Genomic DNA, 22088 nt, shown 5'->3' with positions numbered 1-22088 from the left:
GTGTGTGTGTGTGTGTGTGTGTGTGTGTGTGTGTGTGTGGTTTGCTCTTTAGCAGTGGATGTGTGAAAGGTCAGAGACTCATACTGTTTGTTGATGTCCTGCTGTCTCATAGTGTAAAGGTCAGTGGCACTGCTGTGTGTGTGTGTGTGTGTGTGTGTGTGTGTGTGTGTGTGTGTGTGTGTTAGTGCGTGTGTGCGTGTGTGTGTGTGTGTGTGTGTGTGCGTGTGTGCGTGTGTGAGGCTGAAATTTACATTTCCCAAAGCCTAAGTTGATATATATATGAAATAACAATGGTAATAAAAATCATAAATCATAATAATTATTATAACCATTATTATAATTATGATAATAATGTATATAATTATAATAATTATTTAAAGTATGATGACAATAATTATTATTATTTTATAACAATAACAACAATTGTAATAATAATAAAACAGCAACAAAAGTGTTATTTTAATCTTTAAATGATTAAAATAGTTGCAGATTAATTTCCTCACAGCTTGTTATCAGGTACTTCTGGTTACACAGGAAGTAGACAATGCAATGATTAAAGATATAATTGCCCATCCGTGATCATTAGGTCCGCAGCTATTGATCAGTTGCATGTTCCGTCTGATTCACACCTGGATACATATTCAGTTTATATGAGACCCAGAAAACACAGAATACTCTCATAAGCGATGATTTCAATCGATGAGCGTTAATCATTCTAATCAGCCCTGGAGATCACCAATAACCGTCACTATTGATCGGAGTACAGGCTGCTGTTAGGTCCTATTAGGGGAGGAATGATGTCAGCGAGGGTCCCTGCAGAGCCCAGCTGGCTCCCGGATCAATAACGGAGGATTTCCTTCGACTGGACCGACCGTCTCTGTCAGTCTTTGTTTATCAGATCTCTGTTTATCCTGTGTGTGTGTGTGTGTGTGTGTGTGTGTGTGTGTGTCAGGGTCGTACAGGTGCTGGAAATCCTTGAAAATGTCTTGGATTTAGAGTAAAGTGCTTGAAATGTGTGTTCCATGTGATGACATCTATGATAGAACAGAGAAAAGAAGATCTCCATATTTGAGGGACTGAAAACAGCATTTTCTGACATTTCTTTATGAAAAATGACTTTTGATGATGAACAGATGATGAAAATAGTTGGTGATTATATTTCTGTGGATCTGTTAGTGGAATTAGTTTTCCTTTCATTTGTGGTCCTTCTGTAAAAAGCTGTCTCCAAACATCATGTTGGTTGTTTAGAGGACAATAACATCTCATTTAATGTGATGAACAAGTGACAGAATAAGTAGACTGAATACTGACCATTGGATTGGTACAAATATGGAGTTTACCACAGCTGGAAGGGGCTGGAAAAGCATGGAAATGCACCTTGAAATGCTTGGAAAGTGCTTGAATTTGACTTTGGAGAAGGTGGAGGAACCCTGAAGCTTCCATTTACCCAGAATTCCCGGTAAACTAGATCACCTGAGACGATCAGGAGTGAACAAGGAAGTGAGAAGTGAAGTAGCAGGAAGTGGTCGTCGGTTCATCTGCTGATTGAGTTTTTCTTTCTGCCCGGTGGATCAAGTTCTCCTGACGCCCCCCCACCGATCGCTTCCTGCTGGGTTCAGACCGGCGGAAGAATCCATCTGGGACACATCAGACCTGTGACCCGAAACCTGATCAGCATCCATCCGTCCATCCATACATCCACCTGCTCGGTCCAGGCCTCCTCTTCTGCACCGCTCGGTCCACTGACGGAGGTGTGTGTGTGTGTGTGTGTGTGTGTGTGTGTGTGTGTGTGTGTGTGTGTGTGTGTGTGTGTGTGTGTGTGTGTGTGTGTGTGTGTGTGTGTGTGTGTGTGTGTGTGTGTGTGTGTGGAAAAGACCAAACACGTTCTAAACGAGTCAAACTGAACCAGACACAAGCTCTACAGTCGACACGTAAAATAAATGATTTGTCTTTTATTTATTAATTTATTCAGTCGATAGGGACGATGCTCATTGATTGATCGCGGTAAATATGCCAGAGTTAGCTGCAAATGCTAATTTCCATCTGTTGTAATTAAAAAGACATAAATACATCATCAAACAGACATTGCAAGCCTCAGACTACACCCTCCACATATAAATGACAACACAGTCGGGGTTCAGTGTGAATAAAGAAAGAAAGGAACGAAAAATACATTTAAATAAAAAATCAGAATAAAAAACAATTTAAATACAAACTCATAAATACAATATAATAATAATTAAAATAAAATGTAAATATATATATACATATATACACAAAAAAATAAATGTATTCTACCTGAACTGATAATAAAACATAAACAGGAAGGAGACAATATAGAAACAGGACGAGGACAAAATCCAAACAGCAGGTCGACAAACGATGTCAGTTGCGTGTTAAATCAGCTGGCGTTTATCTAAAAGCGCTGAATAAAACATGAGGGACTTTTCAATTTGAAAAGATCTGATGGGAAAGTTTAAATGTTCTGAATGTCGGTGCAAACACTAAGTGAGCTCTCGGCACTCTCTCTATTTATCTCTGAATGAATATTTGATGCGTCCGTAACCTCCGTCTCTCTGCGCTCAGACGAGCGCTCACGCCGCCGCCTTCCCGGACTGTTTTTAGATTTATTCGGTGTTTAATGTCACGCGGAGGAAAGTCGTCAGCAAACACGACCTCACCGCCTTAATTGGCAGGAAAAATGCAAATCTGGTGGAAAATCTGAGCTTTGATGTGGAGGAGAGAAGCTGGAGGAAGTCCAGATGAAAAAGGCTGCAGCAAGCCGGCCTGGAGGGAACATCTGGCCCCGTGGTTCCTGATGTTCATGGGGGACGGAGTCCAGCAGAGTCCAGTAGAGTCCAGCAGAGACTCAGGGGGCTTGGATTTAGAAATGAAATGAAATGTGTGTTGTATGTGATGACATCTATGATGGAACAGAGAAAAGAAGATCTCCATATCTGAGGGACTGAAAACAGCATTTTCTGACATTTCTTTATGAAAAATGACTTTTGATGATGAACAGATGATGAAAATAGTTGGTGATTATATTTCTGTGGATCTGTTAGTGGAATTAGTTTTCCTTTCATTTGTGGTCCTTCTGTAAAAAGCTGTCTCCAAACATCATGTTGGTTGTTTAGAGGACAATAACATCTCATTTAATGTGACGAACAAGTGACATAATAAGTAGACTGAATACTGACCATTGGATTGGTACAAATATGGAGTTTACCACAGCTGGAAGGGGCTGGAAAAGCATGGAAATGCACCTTGAAATGCTTGGAAAGTGCTTGAATTTGACTTTGGAGAAGGTGGAGGAACTCTTTAAACACCTCTGCAGCAGCTCGACCGTCAGAATTGTAGTTTTACAGTCATGGACTTAATATACTCCAGTACAAAGTTGATGTACTTGTACTTCGCTTGAGTACTTTCTACTTCTCCTCGGCTACATTCTAGCTCATCTCCTTCCTGTCCAGGTAAAACCTCGTATCTCCAAGTGTGTTCATGTAGAATGGGAGGAAGGAGTCTTCCTTTATGTGTTGAGAATATTCTTCTACTTCACTAAAAAAACATTTTTGTTGAATTTACTTAATTTTAGTATTTTGTGGATACATAAAATAAAATCATATATTTTTAAAAAGTTCAATTAATTTTGAAAGGCTTAAAAATGTACAAATAAACAACAATAGTCACAATAATATTATTTATAAATAAAATATATTTAATTAATATAATTTAAATGTAATAAAATAACTAAATAACGCAGGTTTTTGTTACATTTGATGCAGAAGGTTTTACGTTGACTTCAACCAGGATTAAAACAGCAGCTTCTACTTTGAGAGGCTAAGCCCCGCCCCTTCCTGTGTCCACCGTCGCCCCGGTTACACTGCCAATCGTTAAAATCCTGATTAAAGAAGCCGGTGAAGAATCTGCAGCGTCTCAGTTAAAGACGAGGCCTGATGGATGAATCATCACATTAAAATCCGCTGTTGAAATTTATTTATGCTAATGATTAAAAAAACACATTAGAGCCAGACCTCCAGGGGCCCCCAGGGGGATCCTGGGGGTTCTAATCAACTCCCATCAGCAGATCTGGGGCCTCGACTATAATCACGCACCAATTATAAACTAAAGTCAGTGCATTAAGTTTTACTGACTTCATCAGCTCCACCTGAAGAGTAAAAACCCTGAACCGGGACCAGGACCAGGACGAGTCCTCAGAGTTCCAGCCAAGACGATTAGCCGCTGTAATGGCCGCTCTCAGTGGCGTTACATCATCATTAGTCGACATCCTGGATCTCGGTCCGCATTCCGGTCTTCATAGCCTCCCAAACTTATAAAAACTACTACTTAACTACAGGAAAAGATTGAATGGTGAAAAAAGCCAAATTGTTCTACAAATGAAACGATAAACAATGTATAAATAAACAACAACAATAGGAGTTATTATAATAATAACAATAATATTAACGATACTGAAAATGTATAAATAACCCTAATCATAATAACAATAATAGCAGTACTACTACTTCTACTACTAATAAAAGTAATAATAACAACAATAGATATATAATATAATAATTATAATACGAATAATAGTTATAGTCATAATGAAAGTAATACAACATTATAGATAACACTAATGGTGATAATAATATATATATATTTAATAATTATGTACTGGAGTTCACTTGGACACTAACAGCCGTCTCCTGGGTTAAGGTCCTGTGTTTTTGGACCCTAACATTGGTTAGCATTCGTCCTGCTGCCAGTGAAGACAAAGTAGCTGCTGCGCTAATCGTTAGACATCCTGCACAAATATCAGGCAGGATGTCAGATTGATTTGTGTGTGTGTGTGTGTGTGTGTGTGTGTGTGTGTGTGTGTGTGTGTGTGTGTGTGTGTGTGTGTGTGTGTGTGTGTGTGTGTGTGTGTGTGTGTGTGTGTGTGTGTGTGTGTGTGTGTGTGTGTCCGCCATCTGTTGTAGAAAGCCTTTCCTCAACCTGCTGAGCTGCTCTGTTATATAACGTCCTAATCGCTTCCTGGACTCCCATCACACGTAATCAAATGTTTCCAAAACTGAACTCCTTAAAGCTGCCTTCTCTCTGCTGGCCACCAGGGGGCGACTCCTCTCTTGTTGTATAGAAGTCTATGAGAAAATGGTCCTACTTCTCTCTGCTGGCCACCAGGGGGCGACTCCTCTCTTGTTGTATAGAAGTATATGAGAAAATGGTCCTACTTCTCTCTGCTAGCCACCAGGGGGCGACTCCTCTCTTGTTGTATAGAAGTCTATGAGAAAATGGTCCTACTTCTCTCTGCTGGCCACCAGGGGGCGACTCCTCTCTGGTTGTATAGAAGTCTATGAGAAAATGGTCCTACTTCTCTCTGCTGGCCACCAGGGGGCGACTCCTCTCTGGTTGTATAGAAGTCTATGAGAAAATGGTCCTACTTCTCTCTGCTGACCACCAGGGGGCGACTCCTCTCTGGTTGTATAGAAGTCTATGAGAAAATGGTCCTACTTCTCTCTGCTGACCACCAGGGGGCGACTCCTCTCTGGTTGTATAGAAGTCAGGGGATGCTTTAGGGGGCGGGGCTTACCTGCTGATTGACAGGTCGCTAGTTAGCTACTAAGATGACTTTAACACGTGTAGATGTTTTTTAATGGATCTCTAACACACAAGAAAATAGATCCGTTAAAATGCCTGTTAACTGATCTTTCATGGGATTTATTGACGATCAGAAATACATTTCATCTTTGAACCATCTGAAGGCTTAAATGTACCTAAAACAACCGAACCCTTCCGTGTCTCTAGAACTGTATCTCACCGCTCGTCTCTCAGGACTTCCTTTTACTAACATTTTGCAGACGGGGATTTTAAACATTAATCCACCTGGATGCGTCTAAATCTATGTTTTATGACCATGGAGGTCTCTGTGCGTCTCTGGAAGTTCAGCCGCTAATAGTGTGTCGGATTCTCTGAGGATATGACAGGAAGGTAGGGAAGCGCTCTCATTGGGAGTCTGATGTACTTTGTGTTTTATGGTGGCTCTTTATGTAAATGTGAACAGTGTGTGTCTGTATGAAGGCTTTCATTCCAGCACTAAGCAAAATTCAGATGTACTGCAGCTGGGAGACACATACAGGCTACAAAGAGACACATACAGGCTACAAAGAGACACATACAGGCTACAAAGAGACACATACAGGCTACAAAGAGACACATACAGGCTACAAAGAGACACACAAAGGCTACAAAGAGACACATACATGCTACAAAGAGACACACAGGCTACAAAGAGACACATACAGGCTACAAAGAGACACACACAGGCTACAAAGAGACACACACAGGCTACAAAGAGACACACACAGGCTACAAAGAGACACACAAAGGCTACAAAGAGACACACACAGGCTACAAAGAGACACACAAAGGCTACAAAGAGACACACACAGGCTACAAAGAGACACACAAAGGCTACAAAGAGACACACACAGGCTACAAAGAGACACACACAGGCTACAAAGAGACACACAAAGGCTACAAAGAGACACATACAGGCTACAAAAAGACAAAACATGACTACAAAGAGACGCATCACACATTAAGTTGTAGCATGTTATTGGTTTGGTCTGTCTCTCTCGGCTTCGTAAGGCCGGTAGCTCCACTGATGGTCGTGACTGGAAAAGCTCCAGTCCAGCACTCGATGAACCCGACGTGATTGGATGACGAACCTCAAAGACGAGTGTAGCTACGACCTTCGTCTCTCTTTGGACTTGGATTATGAGAAGCAGCTGAAAAGCAGCAGGCAATCAGAGCTCTAATGATATGTATGTGGGGGGTGAGACATCACAGAGCAAACTTCCATGTTTCTTTGTTCCTCCGTGAAGCCGACAAAGACAAAGACAGAAAGTTGGTTCTGAATGTGCCGGACTTCCCTGGTGGGAACCGGACCAAGGTGGAAGTGAGGTCACGACGAGACGGAGATACGAGGTCGGCTGTTCGGCTTTTCATCAGCTTCACTCTGCAGCCAATTACTCTCCGCCGGGACACCTGCGAGGCCTCGGTCTCCTCCGCCGCTGCTTCCTCCAGCAACAAAACCTCATCTCTTTATGATCGAGTTTTCAAGGAGAACTCACTTTGTGCCTTTGTGAGGCCGAGAGCTCCGACGTCGTGTCCCACACTTTCAACAATCTGGAAACATCTCTTTGATGCATCTGAAACCTGTTTATGTGGCACCGTTTCCATCTCATCTCACTGTTTTCAGCAGCTTTTGTTGGGTAGTTTCACGCTGAAACGGTTACTACTGTTGTCTGAAACAATCAAATATTACACGGCAGCAAATACCGTAGTAGAGTTTAACGGAGTTCAGAGAGGCTCCCACTAATAACCTGCTCATATTTACACCAAAGATTCATCTAATTCGACTTCTCTGGACATTATTTGCCATCCATGAATTGGTCGAATTCTTGGCATTTTTGCTCAAAAACGTACTGAAAGGTGTAGCATGTAGGTGTAGCATGTAGGTGTAGCACATAGGGTAAGCACATATGGGAAGGTGCTGGGTTTTAGATGAATGCAGCTTCATCCTGCTGTGGTCTGCCTTCTCCAAACCACTCCAAACCAGGTTTACATAAAAAGCTTCTCTCCCTGTGTAAATAATGTAAAATATAATACTATCTGAGCGGTTAAATCATGTATTCATAAAAGAACAGCGGTTTTATTTTAATGTCACGTTATGAATAAAATAAAAAGTGACACCCGTCATACCCGGAGGATGTCGTTGTGTGGGCGGCGGCTAAACCGCTCCGTTCAAGATCCTCCAGCTGAATGTGTGTGTGTGTGTGTGTGTGTGTGTGTGTGTGTGTGTGTGTGTGTGTGTGTGTGTGGCACATATTTAAATTTCCAATTTGCACCCTTTCCAACGTCTCCTGAGCATATGTTCACTGCTGCAGCCAGGATTTACCCTCCTACACACTTCCTGTTTCTGTCACACACACACACACACACACACACACACACACACACACACACACACACACTCCCTGTCAGCTGAAACTGAACTGAAACAGAATAAAAACACTTAAAGATCAGATAAGATTTACAAAAACTCAACTGAACCACTCAGTTCTAACGTGACTCTAACATCGGTCTCCTGGGTGAAAGTCCTGTGTTCGCTGACCCGTCCACCACCCAGACCTGATCCAGACCAGAAACGTGATCCATCACAGGAATGTGTTTCTCCTGAAGCTTTGTTCTCTGCTTTAAGATTCTTTGTTCACTAGAAGACGTGAGAGGAAACCTCTCAGGGTTACATTGTTTACTCATTTCATATTTAAATTAAATCGTCGTATTTTCTACTTGGTCAATAGAGATCCCCTGAACAGTCGGAGTAAACTCTTTAAGGCCTGGATCAGCTGGTCTGTTTGATTCAAAGCTCCAGCCGGAGACGTGAAGTCGGCTCGACGCTCTGTTTTCAGTGTGAACTTATGTATTTTGCCACTTCTGCACATATTTCCCGTCTGTGTGCTGAATCTGACAGACGAGGCAGAGAGCGTAGACCATGATGGATTAGGATCACCCCCCACCCCACCCCTGGGACGCTGGTCCATCGATCCTCCGGCCGGTCGCCCTCCTTGCCTCCTCGAGGAGCTGAACAACCACCGGTGGAGAATAAACAGCTTTTAAAGGGGAGGCGGATAAATCAGGATTACTGAGGATGTCAGATCATTCCTCATCATCCTCGTGTCTTCAGCAGTAATCCGGCCGCCGCCGCCGCCTCATTCAACAATATCAAAACCTTGTTAGAATGATTTCAAACCCAAAGTCCTGCTCTGGAGCTTTCCTTCATGAATGATCTTCACCGTGTGATGCCAGCGTTGTGTTTCCCAGCACCAGACTCCCTTTAGAAAACCCCTGGTTTTACTGTGGCAGGGTCCTGGGTCTGGGTCTGGGTCTGGGTCTGGGTCTGGTGGTCTCCCTCCAGTGGGTCCAGCCATAAGTCCTGGTCCGCATGTTTAGTACGTAAGTCCAAATTTATATTTATTATTGAACTCCAATGAGGATCATGTGACTTGATTGAAAGCACCAGAACAGCTGCTAAAGTGACATTTGAGAGCAGAGATATCTCCATCGTGTGTGTGTGTGTGTGTGTGTGTGTGTGTGTGTGTGTGTGTGTGTGTGTGTGTGTGTGTGTGTGTGTGTGTGTGTGTGTGTGTGTGTGTGTGTGTGTGTGTGTGTGTGTGTGTGTGTGTGTGTGTGTCAGGGGGAACAGATTGGATGTATGACTGAAGCTGCTGGAAAGCTGCCGCCTAGGCACTTTTGTCCTCCCATCATAAAGTGTCCTCCTTCTTCATCATGTCAGACCCTCCTCCTCAACCTCCTCCTACTCCTTTTCCTCCTCCTCAACCTCCTCTTCCTCCTCCTACAGAAGTATTCTCAGCTGCATACAAGACATAATACATAAAAGAACACGTTTTGTGCCTCAAACCGGAGTAAGGAGGAGGAGGAGGAGGAGGAGGAGCAGTGAGGCAGATTTAGTGAGGGGGAACACTAACTTTATAGCCATTTAAAAAGAGGCTGTAGGAGGGAGAGGAGGAGGATGAAGAGGAGGAGAAGGAGGAGGAGGTGCAGGGAGTGAGGATTGATGCCGGGTCTTTCCAGGACACGTCGTTTTAAATAAACGCCACAGTATCAGCCAATCGCTTCGGACTACAGCTCCCATAACTCCTGCTGCAGCCCGGCCGCCCTGCAGGCTGACACGCACACACACACACGCACACACACACACACACACACGCACACACACACACACACACGCACGCACGCACACACGCACACACACACATACACACACATATATATACTGCAGCTGTCCAGCTTTACGACTGCATGCACCATGTACATAAATCCGGCGTGTCAGAGTCTGTTAAAGACGTACAGCATCGAACCCTCGTAACATAACACACGCTCAGAGACGTGTACATGTACGCAGACAGACGGGGGAGCTAGTACTGCTCGTAGTACTTGTACTCTGAAGTACAAATGAGAAATGAGTGCTGATCATCCCTCAGCGTCTCCCTTCAGGCCCGTTCCACTCACAGCTGATGGATAATCAATACGACTATCAACTAATCTCACTGAGGAGCGTTTCCCTGTGAAGGTGGTTGTTGTTGTTGTTGTTATTGTTATTGTTGTTATCGTCATCCGCGGTGTGTTCAGGTGCTGCTCGTAGATTCCACATCCAGAGAATCATGAGCCTTGGTGAAAGCTCTGGGATAAAAGCTTGAATCCGTTCAGAATATTTCAGTTAGCTGTTGTTGTCTGAAGTTGTCTGTCATTGTCTGTAGCATGAAAGCATGGTGGGGTTAGCAAGCAACCTAACTAGCCCGATAGAGACTATATAAAAGAAAGTTGATGTCGTCATGGTGACGTCCCCCGTTGGTTTGTGGTCTACGGTTTTGAATCCTAGAGTTCGGTATTTTGTTTCTTTGCAACCAGTAGAAGGAAGTGACCATATTTGGAACGTGGGGGAGCGACGGCTGGATCTGATGATCCCCGAGCAGAAATTTACAGCTTAGTGTTAGTCATCTTAGTAGCTAACTAGCATTGGTAGCGACCTGTCAATCAGCAGGTAAGCCCCGCCCCCTAAAGCATCCCCTGCTTTCTGGTCTGGTGGACTCTAAATGGACCATAATGTACTAAATGAACATCATGCTGGATTGAAGAAGACTTGAAACTAGAGATTGAGACCATAAACTCATGTTTACAATGTTTACTGAGATAAAACATCAAGAGAGACTCCTCTGCTCTGATTGGCTGTTGGGAGGCGGTGACATCACAAGCTTTAAAACTGAGATTAAAACTGTATTTGTGAGGTTTAGTGATTCTCTTCCTGAGACGATAGAGAGAAGTGAGAGTGTTGAAGGAGATATTTTTACTCATTCAGCAGGAGAACAGAGAGGGAGGGACGTTGTGTAACCGTCCATGTTGGCGAGCGGCGTCGTGCCACAGGAAGTGCCCGTCATGCCAGAGAGGGACTCCCTCTGATGGGAGCGGGCGAGCGACACTCACACTCCCGCATATATATATATATATATATATATATATATATATATATATATATCTTTTTCTGCAGTCTGCAATTGATCACTAGTTTGTCACTTTTTACAGGCTGAGTGAATCTCTGCTGTGTGTGTGTGTGTGTGTGTGTGTGTGTGTGTGTGTGTGTGTGTGTGTGTGTGTGTGTGTGTGTGTGTGTGTGTGTGTGTGTGTGTGTGTGTGTGTGTGTGTGTGTGTGTGTGTGTGTGTGTGTGTGTGATGTAACACTGTAACCTTGGCGACCACTGCGTCGTATATTTATTTCCTGCTGTCTGGCTTTTGTTTCTCTCTTCACACACGTAACTTAATTGCCTCCGTGTTCATGGCGTGCGGCGGCGGGTGCTGGTGTGCGGCGGCGGGTGCTGACGGGCCGCTGCTCTCGTCCTTGGCGGCGCCGGCTTCACATCACGGCCTCGGCGCTGGCAGCTGGCGCGGCGGTTAGCCGGAGCAGCGTTGGCACCAGAAGAAGGGATTCCTCAGCCATTTCCACACGTGATGCTTCGTGTTTGTTCAGCTAACGTTCATCCCTCGGCTCTGATCCGCCGCCGCCCTGCGTCCTCATCGGTTTGCTGCTAATGTGGCGATCACTGTCTCCGGGACTTCCTCTTCCTGTCGGCGTCCTGTTTCCTGTCAGCTGAGACGTGAAAGGGGAGTTTTTTTACGTCCAGAAGACATTTCAGCTAAACTCCCTGATAAACACATTTAAAGGTCAATAAGAAGCTCAATCATCATCAGACTGTGTGACCTTCAGAACGACCTTCACATGCAGCTTGTTGTTGTGGTGGTGGACTGGTTCTGGTGGACCCGGTTCTGGTGGACTGGTTTGTACAAGATGACCAAATGGTCTCAGTTTGAAACCCGCGGTGAACAGACAAGAACAAAGGAAACTTCGTGGTTTAGTAAGAAGACATCTCGTTGGGTTTAAGATGACTACGAACCTGAAAGGGAACTTCTCAGGACCCTAACAACCGTCTCCAGGGTGAAAGTCCCGTGTTCCGTGTTGAGTCATGAAGCGGCGAAGCTGGCGGAGGCTAAAAAGAAGTCAACGTGATAAAAGTGTAAAACCCTGGAGGAGACTCCGTCATCACAGGAAATAAAGACATCAGCGGAGAGTTTTGGCGAGGAGCAACCAGACGGCGGTGGCGGCGACGCCCCCACAGGACTCATTAAAGTTTCATCTGATCTAATATCTTCATTTGCTCATCTTCTCCACTCTGTGTTTAATAAATCCATCTGATCGTTTCCTCTGGTTCCTCTTTAACTCTGGACGTGATGCTTCTGGGTTACAGGCGGGTCGGGGTGACCTTTGACCTTCTGAACAGTTTTCAGATGAGTATTTAATCTGCAGAAGTGTTGTTTATTACAACTGTGGGAGACTTTAAATGGTTAATACCCACATAAAAAGTTAACTTTTCATATTAGTCTCTTGATCGCATTAACGTTTAAATACTTTCATTCTGAAGGTTTGATTTCCGAACAAACATGAATTCAGATGATTTCTCCCCGTATGCCTTGGTACAGAATATGTGGGTCTGAGTGCGTAGGCGTTGGTTGTTGGTGTCATGGGAACAGACATATGGTGATGATCACATGGCCAGGAGGGAGGGGGGGCGGTCCCATGGAGACCTGAAACCCAGACCAGGGAGATATTCTAGCCACTTCATGTCAGAGTGACCTGCAGTCCGTTTAGAGAAGATTTTATTCTGAGTGGCGTCTCGTTGGTCTAAACCGACAGCAAGGTCCAGATATATATATTGTCTGCAAATGTCACATGACCTTTTCTCTTCACCGTCTCCAGACCGCCATAAATCCAGGTCCACAGAGTCAAGCAATGTTGTTTACATCCTGATTAGAGACCAGGGGGCGACTCCTCTCTGGTTGTATAGAAGTCTATGAGAAAATGGTCCTACTTCTCTCTGCTGGCCACCAGGGGGCGACTCCTCTCTGGTTGTATAGAAGTCATGAGAAAATGGTCCTACTTCTCTCTGCTGGCCACCAGGGGGCGACTCCTCTCTGGTTGTATAGAAGTCTATGAGAAAATGGTCCTACTTCTCTCTGCTGGCCACCAGGGGGCGACTCCTCTCTGGTTGTATAGAAGTCTATGAGAAAATGGTCCTACTTCTCTCTGCTGGCCACCAGGGGGCGACTCCTCTCTTGTTGTATAGAAGTCTATGAGAAAATGGTCCTACTTCTCTCTGCTGGCCACCAGGGGGCGACTCCTCTCTGGTTGTATAGAAGTCTATGAGAAAATGGTCCTACTTCTCTCTGCTGGCCACCAGGGGGCGACTCCTCTCTGGTTGTATAGAAGTCTATGAGAAAATGGTCCTACTTCTCTCTGCTGGCCACCAGGGGGCGACTCCTCTCTGGTTGTATAGAAGTCTATGAGAAAATGGTCCTACTTCTCTCTGCTGGCCACCAGGGGGCGACTCCTCTCTGGTTGTATAGAAGTCTATGAGAAAATGGTCCTACTTCTCTCTTGATGTATTATCTCAGTAAACATTGTAAACATGAGTTTATGGTCTCAATCTCTAGTTTCAAGTCTTCTTCAATCCAGCATGATGTTCATTTAGTACATTATGGTCCATTTAGAGTCCACCAGACCAGGAAGCAGGGGATGCTTTAGGGGGCGGGGCTTACCTGTTTATTGACAGGTCCATTTTGCGCCTTTAAAGCACCAGTCTACAAAGAGAGACTACGTCCCCTTCTCATATGTGGCCTTTGGTCTTGGAGGTAGTCTCTGTTTCTGGTGAGCTGGTCTGCCCCCCCTGGAACCCGTGTTCACACATCGGCGCCCTGCAGGGGGACTCTGTTCTGGTCTGGTCGTCGTGACCTTTCCTTTAGTGCTCGTCTCCGGACAAATGATCAACTCTGCTCACAAGACAAATAACTTTAACCTTTACTGAACATATTAATGCTTTTCAGAGGAAGAGGGGCTTTTTTTAAATATCATTTATAAAAAAAAGTGCAGCTATCGCGGTGTTATGGGGTGTAACGGCTACTGTGGCCTTTAGGGGGCACTGTGTGTGCTTTTACGGCTACGACGCCTCAATGATGTACTTTACTTTTATGTTCCTGTTAAAGTCTTGATGACCTTCAGGTGTCCCGCGGTCCAGGTGTGTGTGTGTGTGTGTGTGTGTGTGTGTGTGTGTGTGTGTGTGTGTGTGTGTGTGTGTGTGTGTGTGTGTGTGTGTGTGTGTGTGTGTGTGTGTGTGTGTGTGTGTGTCACATGACACCAGCAGCAGAAGTAAAAGCTTCATAGTTTTAAGAACAATAATCCATTTCGCTGCAATGCCACTGCAATGCAACACCCCTTTGTCTTGTTCAGGGCTGCTCCCAGTGTGTGTGCGCGCGTGTGTGCGCGCGTGTGTGCGTGTGTGTGTGTGTGTGTGTGTGTGTGTGTGTGTGTGTGTGTGTGTGAGTGAATGTACAAATATTTGAGGCCGACAGATAAAAGGGCGATCGTCTCGTCTCTCGTCCAGAGGTTAAATGACGGAGAGAGAGATGAGACATCGTGACTCAAACGTTTCTGCGATTATAAACTAATTAGCCGCCGTTGTCGCCTCCTCTGACCTCCACGGGAGCAGCTGCTGTGTTGGTGGTTTTTACGATCAGCTGTGATTTACGCTCCCGGCTCGGTTCTGACGGTTCGACGTGGAGCTTTTAGATTTCCCTCAGCGGTCGGTGGAGGCGACCAAACACGGAGCTAAAAGAGAGAGTAGTAGTTCTCTGTGGTTGAACCCCCGTCCACACACTATCTCAACACATATGAATAAATCATGTTGCTAATATGCAAAATTATAACATCCATCATTTCCGCAAAAGTTGTACTTTTCGTCTGAGGAAAAAGCTGTCTCCAAACATCATGTTGGTTGTTTAGAGGACAATAACATCTCATTTAATGTGATGAACAAGTGACATCATAAGTAGACTGAATACTGACCATTGGATTGATACAAATATGGAGTTTACCACAGCTGGAAGGGGCTGGAAAAGCATGGAAATGCACCTTGAAGTGTTTGGAAAGTGCTTGAATTGACTTTAGAAAAGGTGGAGGAACCCTGTAAATTCCCAATCTCTCCCCCGTCGTTCCCCGAGATCATCGTTTATCGCTACAAGCTGAACTCTAACCTACCTGATGATGCTAATGCTAACGGTATTGCATTGTCGTTGCAGCTCCATGGACCAATCATCATCATCATCATGAGACTCGGCACCAAACTGCCCCGGCTCCTCCCCCTCCGCCAGGCCCCACCCCCACCACCTCCTCCGGTCCTCCGCCGCTGCCTGTCCACCCTCTTGACCAATGGCGGCATCGCAGCATCACGCAGCAGACGCCACCTCAGCACAGATGGCCCCGCCCCTCTGCCCGTGATTGGTCAGGACTCCGTGGAGGTGCTAGGCCGCTCGTACTGCCGCGACGACTTCACCAACGCCACGCCGAGGATCCTGGCCAAGGTCGGACGCAACCTCCACAACCAATCCCATCATCCTCTCTGGCTGATCAAGGAGCGGATCAAGGCTCACTTCTACAGGTACGAGTGAAGTCCTGCGCCCTGATTGGTTAGGTTTTCAAACCATTAACGAGTCACGCTCTGATATCACGTTATAATTTACCAGCTCATTCAGCTACACAAGAACAACAACCAGCCGATCTCTACTGCACATGTGCAGACTACAACATCGCGCCGGTTTTACTCCGATGATGCTACATCAGCTAGTCATCGTTAGCTGTTAGCTTAGTGATGGAGCTAACGCTAACGGAGGTCACATTACAAAGCTTCTTTCAGTATGTCGTCTCAAAGTCAAAGGTGTCAAAAGTCCAGACATTCTCTACTCAAGTAGAAGTACACATACTTGTGTACAAAGAAACTGGTAAAAGTAGAAGTACACATACTTGTGTACAAAGAAACTGGTAAAAGTAGAAGTACACATACTTGTGTACAAAGAAACTGGTAAAAGTAGAAGTACACATACTTGTGTACAAAGAAACTCTGGTAAAAGTAAAAGTACACATACTTGTGTACAAAGAAACTCTGGTAAAAGTAGAAGAACACATACTTGTGTACAAAGAGAATCTGATTAAAGTAGAAGTACACATACTTGTGTACAAAGAGACTCTGGTAAAAGTACAAAGTACTTATTCTACTTCTTTTTCATGTTTAAAAGTACTGAAATATGCTCAAAGTATAAAGTAAAAGTATCACTTTGAAGGATAAAGTACAGATACCTGAAAACTGTACTGTACAAAGTATTTGTACTTCGTTACTTCCGACCTCTGGCGAGGGTCAATCACTAACGCTGTCATGTTTTTGGAGAGAACCTTTAATAAAAACAGGATTAGTAAAACCACTTCCCCAGCTGTTGTGTCTCTGCGTGTTGTGTTTGTATATACTATATATATATAAACATATATATATATATCAAGTATATATTTATATACGTCTACATTTCTGTCGGGTGTTTTTTTATTTGCGGAGCTCAAACTGCTGACTGTCTCTCTCCGTCGGCTCGATGTGTCTTCAGGGACGGTCGGGTGTAAAAGTCTGCTGCAGTGAAATACGTTACGCTGCCGGTTATATTCCACCGTCACCATAAAAACCTGACACACACACACACACACACACACACACACTCAGCGGTGCATTAGTGCTGCATTAATAAGTCGTTAGGCGTCGCTGAGTGTGTTGTCGGACGTGTTTTATGGCGCTGCCATTTCCACGGGTCCTGAACTCTTCAGAGGAAGCCTGTAGCTCAGGAAGGATTCTGGGTAATTCCCAACCGAGACCAAAACTTCATCAGTGGCAAAGGGAAGTCATGTAGTAAAAGTACTAGTACGGGTACTGCAGTGAGTGTATTAGTATGCGTTAAGTATGTGAGTGTGTAACGGCAGTCTGGACATGTTTTGCCCTTCAAATCATCAGCTATGACCTTGAAGGATGAAAAACTGTTGTCATTGTTGTTGTTAGGCTGAAAAATGTAAAGTTATCCATAACCTTTATATTCAAAACCTTACTGAAGTAAAAGTTATAAAAGAAATAAGTATCTGTATATTTTCACTGAAAACTGTTAAATAAATGCAGAACAAGTACGAGGAGAAGTTCAGACATGTATCTTTGTTCTCCAGACTTTATTTGTGAATAGTTGTGTTTAGTAATAGTTTAGTGAAACTGGGTGAGATGTCGAGTCGTTCTTTTAGAAATGTCTTTATTTCCAATCTTCATCCAAGAGGCAGTTTGTTGTTGTTTGTTTCCTTGTTTGTTTCCTTGTTTACCTCCCTCCCTCCCTCCGTCTGCAGCGCCTACACCGGTCGCTCTGGCAACCCTCTCTTCTCCGTCCATGACAACCTGAGTCCCGTGGTAACCGTGGAGCAGAACTTCGACAGGTCGGCAGCCTCCTCTATTGATCTATCATCTATTGATCCGCCCATCGATTGAGAACTAAAACTAGAAACATCACATTTCTGTTGTTCCTAAATCACGTTTGTCTTTGATCTGCTCTGATTGACAGCTTGCTGATCCCGCCCACCCACCCCAGCAGGAAGCCCGGAGATAACTACTACCTGAACAGGTGAGTCACGCTCCTCACCTCCCACAATGCACCTGTTCTCTGTCCATGTCTTCTTAGGAGTTAGTGTTCAATTAGTGTTCAAATCCCACGGTGCACCGCAAGTTCGAGCTGATGGATCACTAACGGGTCTGATGGATCACTAACGGGTCTGATGGATCTGATGGGTCTGATGGATCACTAACGGGTCTGATGGATCTGATGGGTCTGATGGATCACTAACGGGTCTGATGGATCTGATGGGTCTGATGGATCACTAACGGGTCTGATGGATCACTAACGGGTCTGATGGGTCTGATGGATCACTAACGGGTCTGATGGATCACTAACGGGTCTGATGGATCACTAACGGGTCTGGGCCCGGTTTCCCGATAACGTCCACTCTTAGCGCTACGAAGACTCCTACGTTATGACTTACCGACGTTGTTTACCTCGTTAGTCGTGGTTCCTGAACGGTCTCTTAGGAGTCTTCTTAAGAAACACTCCTTACGTCGTTCGTACGCGGCGCTGTCCACAAAGAAAGTGCTTTCTTGCAGTGTTTGCGAATAAAACATTGCTAGAAATCCTTCTAGGCCTAAACATTTATTTAACCATGGTTGAACATACTACAATATACTGATTTAAAAAAAGATATAATAAATATAGAAACAGGAGATTGAGCCAATTACAGCCTTAATTAAATGCGTATTTGTTGCCGTTGTAGTCGAAATTTATGCAATATAGCCGCGGTGTCGGTCAATATATCCATGGGATTAAAGTTGATCCTTATGAAATGATGTATTCCAACGGCTCCGAGGACGGCGACGTCTTTGGTTCAGCACGAGGATACGTTGTATCGCTGCCACAGTTTTGCCACCGTTCACAACCGCCACCGGCGTCCATTTAGGACATTTTTTAATTGTTTGACGATGTGCCAATTTCCCAAATTGCTTGCAGGATTGTGCATGCCTTGACTTTGACACTGTAATATACCTAGGCTACTTCTGAGGTTGAGGTAAAGCTTAGCCTTGTGATGAAATGCATGCGTATTTTATTTTTATTTTCTTCATGAATGACTTAAAACCACTGGTGAAACAACACTGGCAATGTGCAGTTCCATGCGCAGCGGGGATTTCTGGGTTACCGTACAGTGGCGGCGACTAGCGTGAGGAGCTGAAACATCACTACGGTAGAGCTAAGAAGGCTCTAAGGGCGCTCCAGACCAACCTTACCAACGTGTGACGTACGAAAGAGATTCATAGCAAAGAATGTTTCGGGAAACACGCAAAATGTTAAGTAGGAACTCTAAGTAGGGGTTACGAATGACGTAGCATTAAGAAGGCTTTAAGAAGGCTTCGGGAAACCGGGTCTGATGGATCACTAACGGGTCTGATGGATCACTAACGGGTCTGATGGATCACTAACGGCCGTGGTTGTTGCAGGAAGATGATGCTGCGCGCTCACACCTCGGCCCACCAGAGGGAGCTGGTGAGCTCCGGGCTGGACGCCTTCCTGTTGGCCGGAGACGTTTACCGGCGGGACGAGATCGACGCCAGTCATTACCCCGTCTTCCACCAGATGGAGGGCGTCCGCCTCTTCTCCAACCACCAGGTACACGGACGCCTCTGATACCCTGATACAGGACTGTAGTATCCAGTATAGTATAAGGTAGTATTTAGTATTGTAGTATATATATATATATATATATATATATATATACTGGAGGTGTAGCTGACGCCCCCCGTGTCTCCAGCTGTTCTCCGGCGTGCGGCGTGGAGACGAGCTGTCTCTGTTCGATGGCGGTGGCCGGCGGACGCCACTCAGACAGGAAACACACTCGCTGGAGGCCGTCAAGCTGCTGGAGTTCAACCTGAAGACCACGCTGACCCGACTCATCACACACCTGTTTGGAGCAGGTGAGGTCACATGACACGACGGGAGTCGCTGACACGCCTCCTCTTCACCTCACACCCAATTATCAACCTCTTCATCTCCTCCTCCTCTCCCTGCTCCTCCTTGTTTTTTATCCCTCCTCCTTTATCGTCTCCTCCTCCTCACCTCCTCTTCCTCCTCCTCCTCCTCTTCCTCCTCCTCAGATCTGGAGGTGCGGTGGGTGGACTGCTACTTCCCCTTCACCCACCCCTCCTTTGAGATGGAGGTGCGTTTCCAGGGCGACTGGATGGAGGTGCTGGGCTGTGGAGTGATGGAGCAGCAGCTGCTGAACTCGGGTCAGAACACACACACACACACACACACACACACTCTGATGCATGCTGGGACATCAGCAACCATCCACGTGTGCTGCTCTTTGGTTTACTGATATATTTCATATAAATTTAATCTAACGCTTCCTGACCTTTTGACCACGCCACGCTGTCTTCATCAGGCTGCTCGGTTGTCATGGCGATGTTGAGTGTTCTGGTTACCGTGGTTTTCTCCAGGTATCTGTACTTTGTACTCTGTTCGAGGTTCCTCTGTGTTCTACTGTTAGTTTACATCCGACACAAACTTCTAGTACTTCAGAGTCTCTCGCCCCTCTCTCGCCCCTCTCTCTTCCCTCTCTCGCCCCTCTCTCGCCCCTCTCTCTTCCCTCTCTCTCCCCTCTCTCTCCCCTCTCTCGCCCCTCTCTCTCCCCTCTCTCTCCACTCTCTCTCCCCTCTCTCGCCCCTCTCTCTTCCCTCTCTCTCCCCTCTCTCTCCCCTCTCTCTCCACTCTCTCTCCACTCTCTCTCCCCTCTCTCTCCACTCTCTCTCCCCTCTCTCTCCACTCTCTCTCCACTCTCTCTCCCCTCTCTCGCCCCTCTCTCTTCCCTCTCTCTCCACTCTCTCTCCCCTCTCTCTCCCCTCTCTCTCCCCTCTCTCTCCCCTCTCTCTCCACTCTCTCTCCCCTCTCTCGCCCCTCTCTCTTCCCTCTCTCTCCACTCTCTTCTTCCCTCTCTCTCCACTCTCTCTTCCCTCTCTCTCCCCTCTCTCTCCCCTCTCTCTCCACTCTCTCTCCACTCTCTCTCCCCTCTCTCTCCCCTCTCTCTCCACTCTCTCGCCCCTCTCTCGCCCCTCTCTCTCCACTCTCTCTCCCCTCTCTCGCCCCTCTCTCTCCCCTCTCTCGCCCCTCTCTCTCCCCTCTCTCTCCACTCTCTCGCCCCTCTCTCTCCACTCTCTCTCCCCTCTCTCTCCCCTCTCTCTCCACTCTCTCGCCCTCTCTCTCCACTCTCTCTCCCCTCTCTCGCCCCTCTCTCTCCCCTCTCTCTCCCCCCTCCTCTCTCTCCCCTCTCTCTCCACTCTCTCGCCCCTCTCTCTCCACTCTCTCTCCCCTCTCTCTCCCCTCTCTCGCCCCTCTCTCTCCACTCTCTCTCCCCTCTCTCGCCCCTCTCTCTCCCCTCTCTCGCCCCTCTCTCTCCCCTCTCTCTCCACTCTCTCGCCCCTCTCTCTCCACTCTCTCTCCCCTCTCTCTCCCCTCTCTCGCCCCTCTCTCTCCCCTCTCTCTCCACTCTCTCGCCCCTCTCTCTCCACTCTCTCTCCCCTCTCTCTCCCCTCTCTCTTCCCTCTCTCTCCCCTCTCTCTCCACTCTCTCGCCCCTCTCTCTCCACTCTCTCTTCCCTCTCTCTCCCCTCTCTCTCCACTCTCTCTCCACTCTCTCTCCCCCTCTCTCTCCACTCTCTCTCCCCTCTCTCGCCCCTCTCTCTCCACTCTCTCTCCACTCTCTCGCCCCTGCTCTCTTCCCTCTCTCTCTCCCTCTCTCTCCCTCTTTCTCCCCTCTCTCGCCCCTCTCTCTCCCCTCTCTCTCCCCTCTCTCTTCCCTCTCTCTCCCCTCTCTCTCCCCTCTTTCTCCCCTCTCTCGCCACTCTCTCTCCCCTCTCTCGCCCCTCTCTCTCCACTCTCTCGCCCCTCTCTCTCCCCTCTCTCTCCCCTCTCTCTCCACTCTCTCGCCCCTCTCTCGCCCCTCTCTCTCCACTCTCTCGCCCCTCTCTCGCCCCTCTCTCTCCACTCTCTCTGGCCGTGAACAAAGCTGCAGCGCTGCGCTCCACTTCACCGCTGCTTGTTCTGATCAATAATACATGTTTTAAAGACACCATCTCTCAGTGTGTGTGTGTGTGTGTGTGTGTGTGTGTGTGTGTGTGTGTGTGTGTGTGTGTGTGGACTTTTAAATAAACAGGAGATAAAGAGGTTGAGCCTCTGAGCAAGGCACTGATCCATCAACCTGCTCTCCGATCCTTAAACAACACGTTTTCTGACTGAACTCTGGTGACGACTAGTGCAACACCAGAACTTCAGACTAGTCCAGGACCAGGAACTCCAGACTAGTCCAGGACCAGAACTCCAGACTAGTCCAGGACCAGAACTTCAGACTGGTCCAGGACCAGAACTCCAGACTGGTCCAGGACCAGAACTTCAGACTGGTCCAGGACCAGAACTCCAGACTAGTCCAGGACCAGAACTCCAGACTGGTCC

General features: G+C 46.3%; 1 protein-coding gene across 3 annotated transcripts in view; it reads left to right on the top strand.

The window, feature by feature from the left end:
* fars2 (phenylalanyl-tRNA synthetase 2, mitochondrial) overlaps positions 1 to 22088 on the top strand; it is a 70044-nt gene that overhangs the window by 958 nt on the left and 46998 nt on the right. For 2 of the 3 annotated variants that reach the window (XM_084034172.1, XM_084034173.1), the window contains exons 2-8: positions 1577 to 1751; positions 15271 to 15629; positions 17393 to 17479; positions 17605 to 17664; positions 19083 to 19251; positions 19394 to 19556; positions 19737 to 19868. In XM_084034172.1, coding sequence (XP_083890298.1) covers positions 15298 to 15629; positions 17393 to 17479; positions 17605 to 17664; positions 19083 to 19251; positions 19394 to 19556; positions 19737 to 19868 — 943 coding nt within the window. In that variant the 5' untranslated portion in view covers positions 1577 to 1751; positions 15271 to 15297. The remainder of the gene's footprint in view (positions 1 to 1576; positions 1752 to 15270; positions 15630 to 17392; positions 17480 to 17604; positions 17665 to 19082; positions 19252 to 19393; positions 19557 to 19736; positions 19869 to 22088) is intronic. The other variant, XM_084034174.1, reaches the window with a different exon arrangement.

Source organism: Eutrigla gurnardus, assembly GCF_963514095.1.
Source record: "Eutrigla gurnardus genome assembly, chromosome: 18".
NCBI classification, from domain to species: domain Eukaryota; kingdom Metazoa; phylum Chordata; class Actinopteri; order Perciformes; family Triglidae; genus Eutrigla; species Eutrigla gurnardus.
This window is presented reverse-complemented; position numbering and strand designations above follow the sequence as displayed.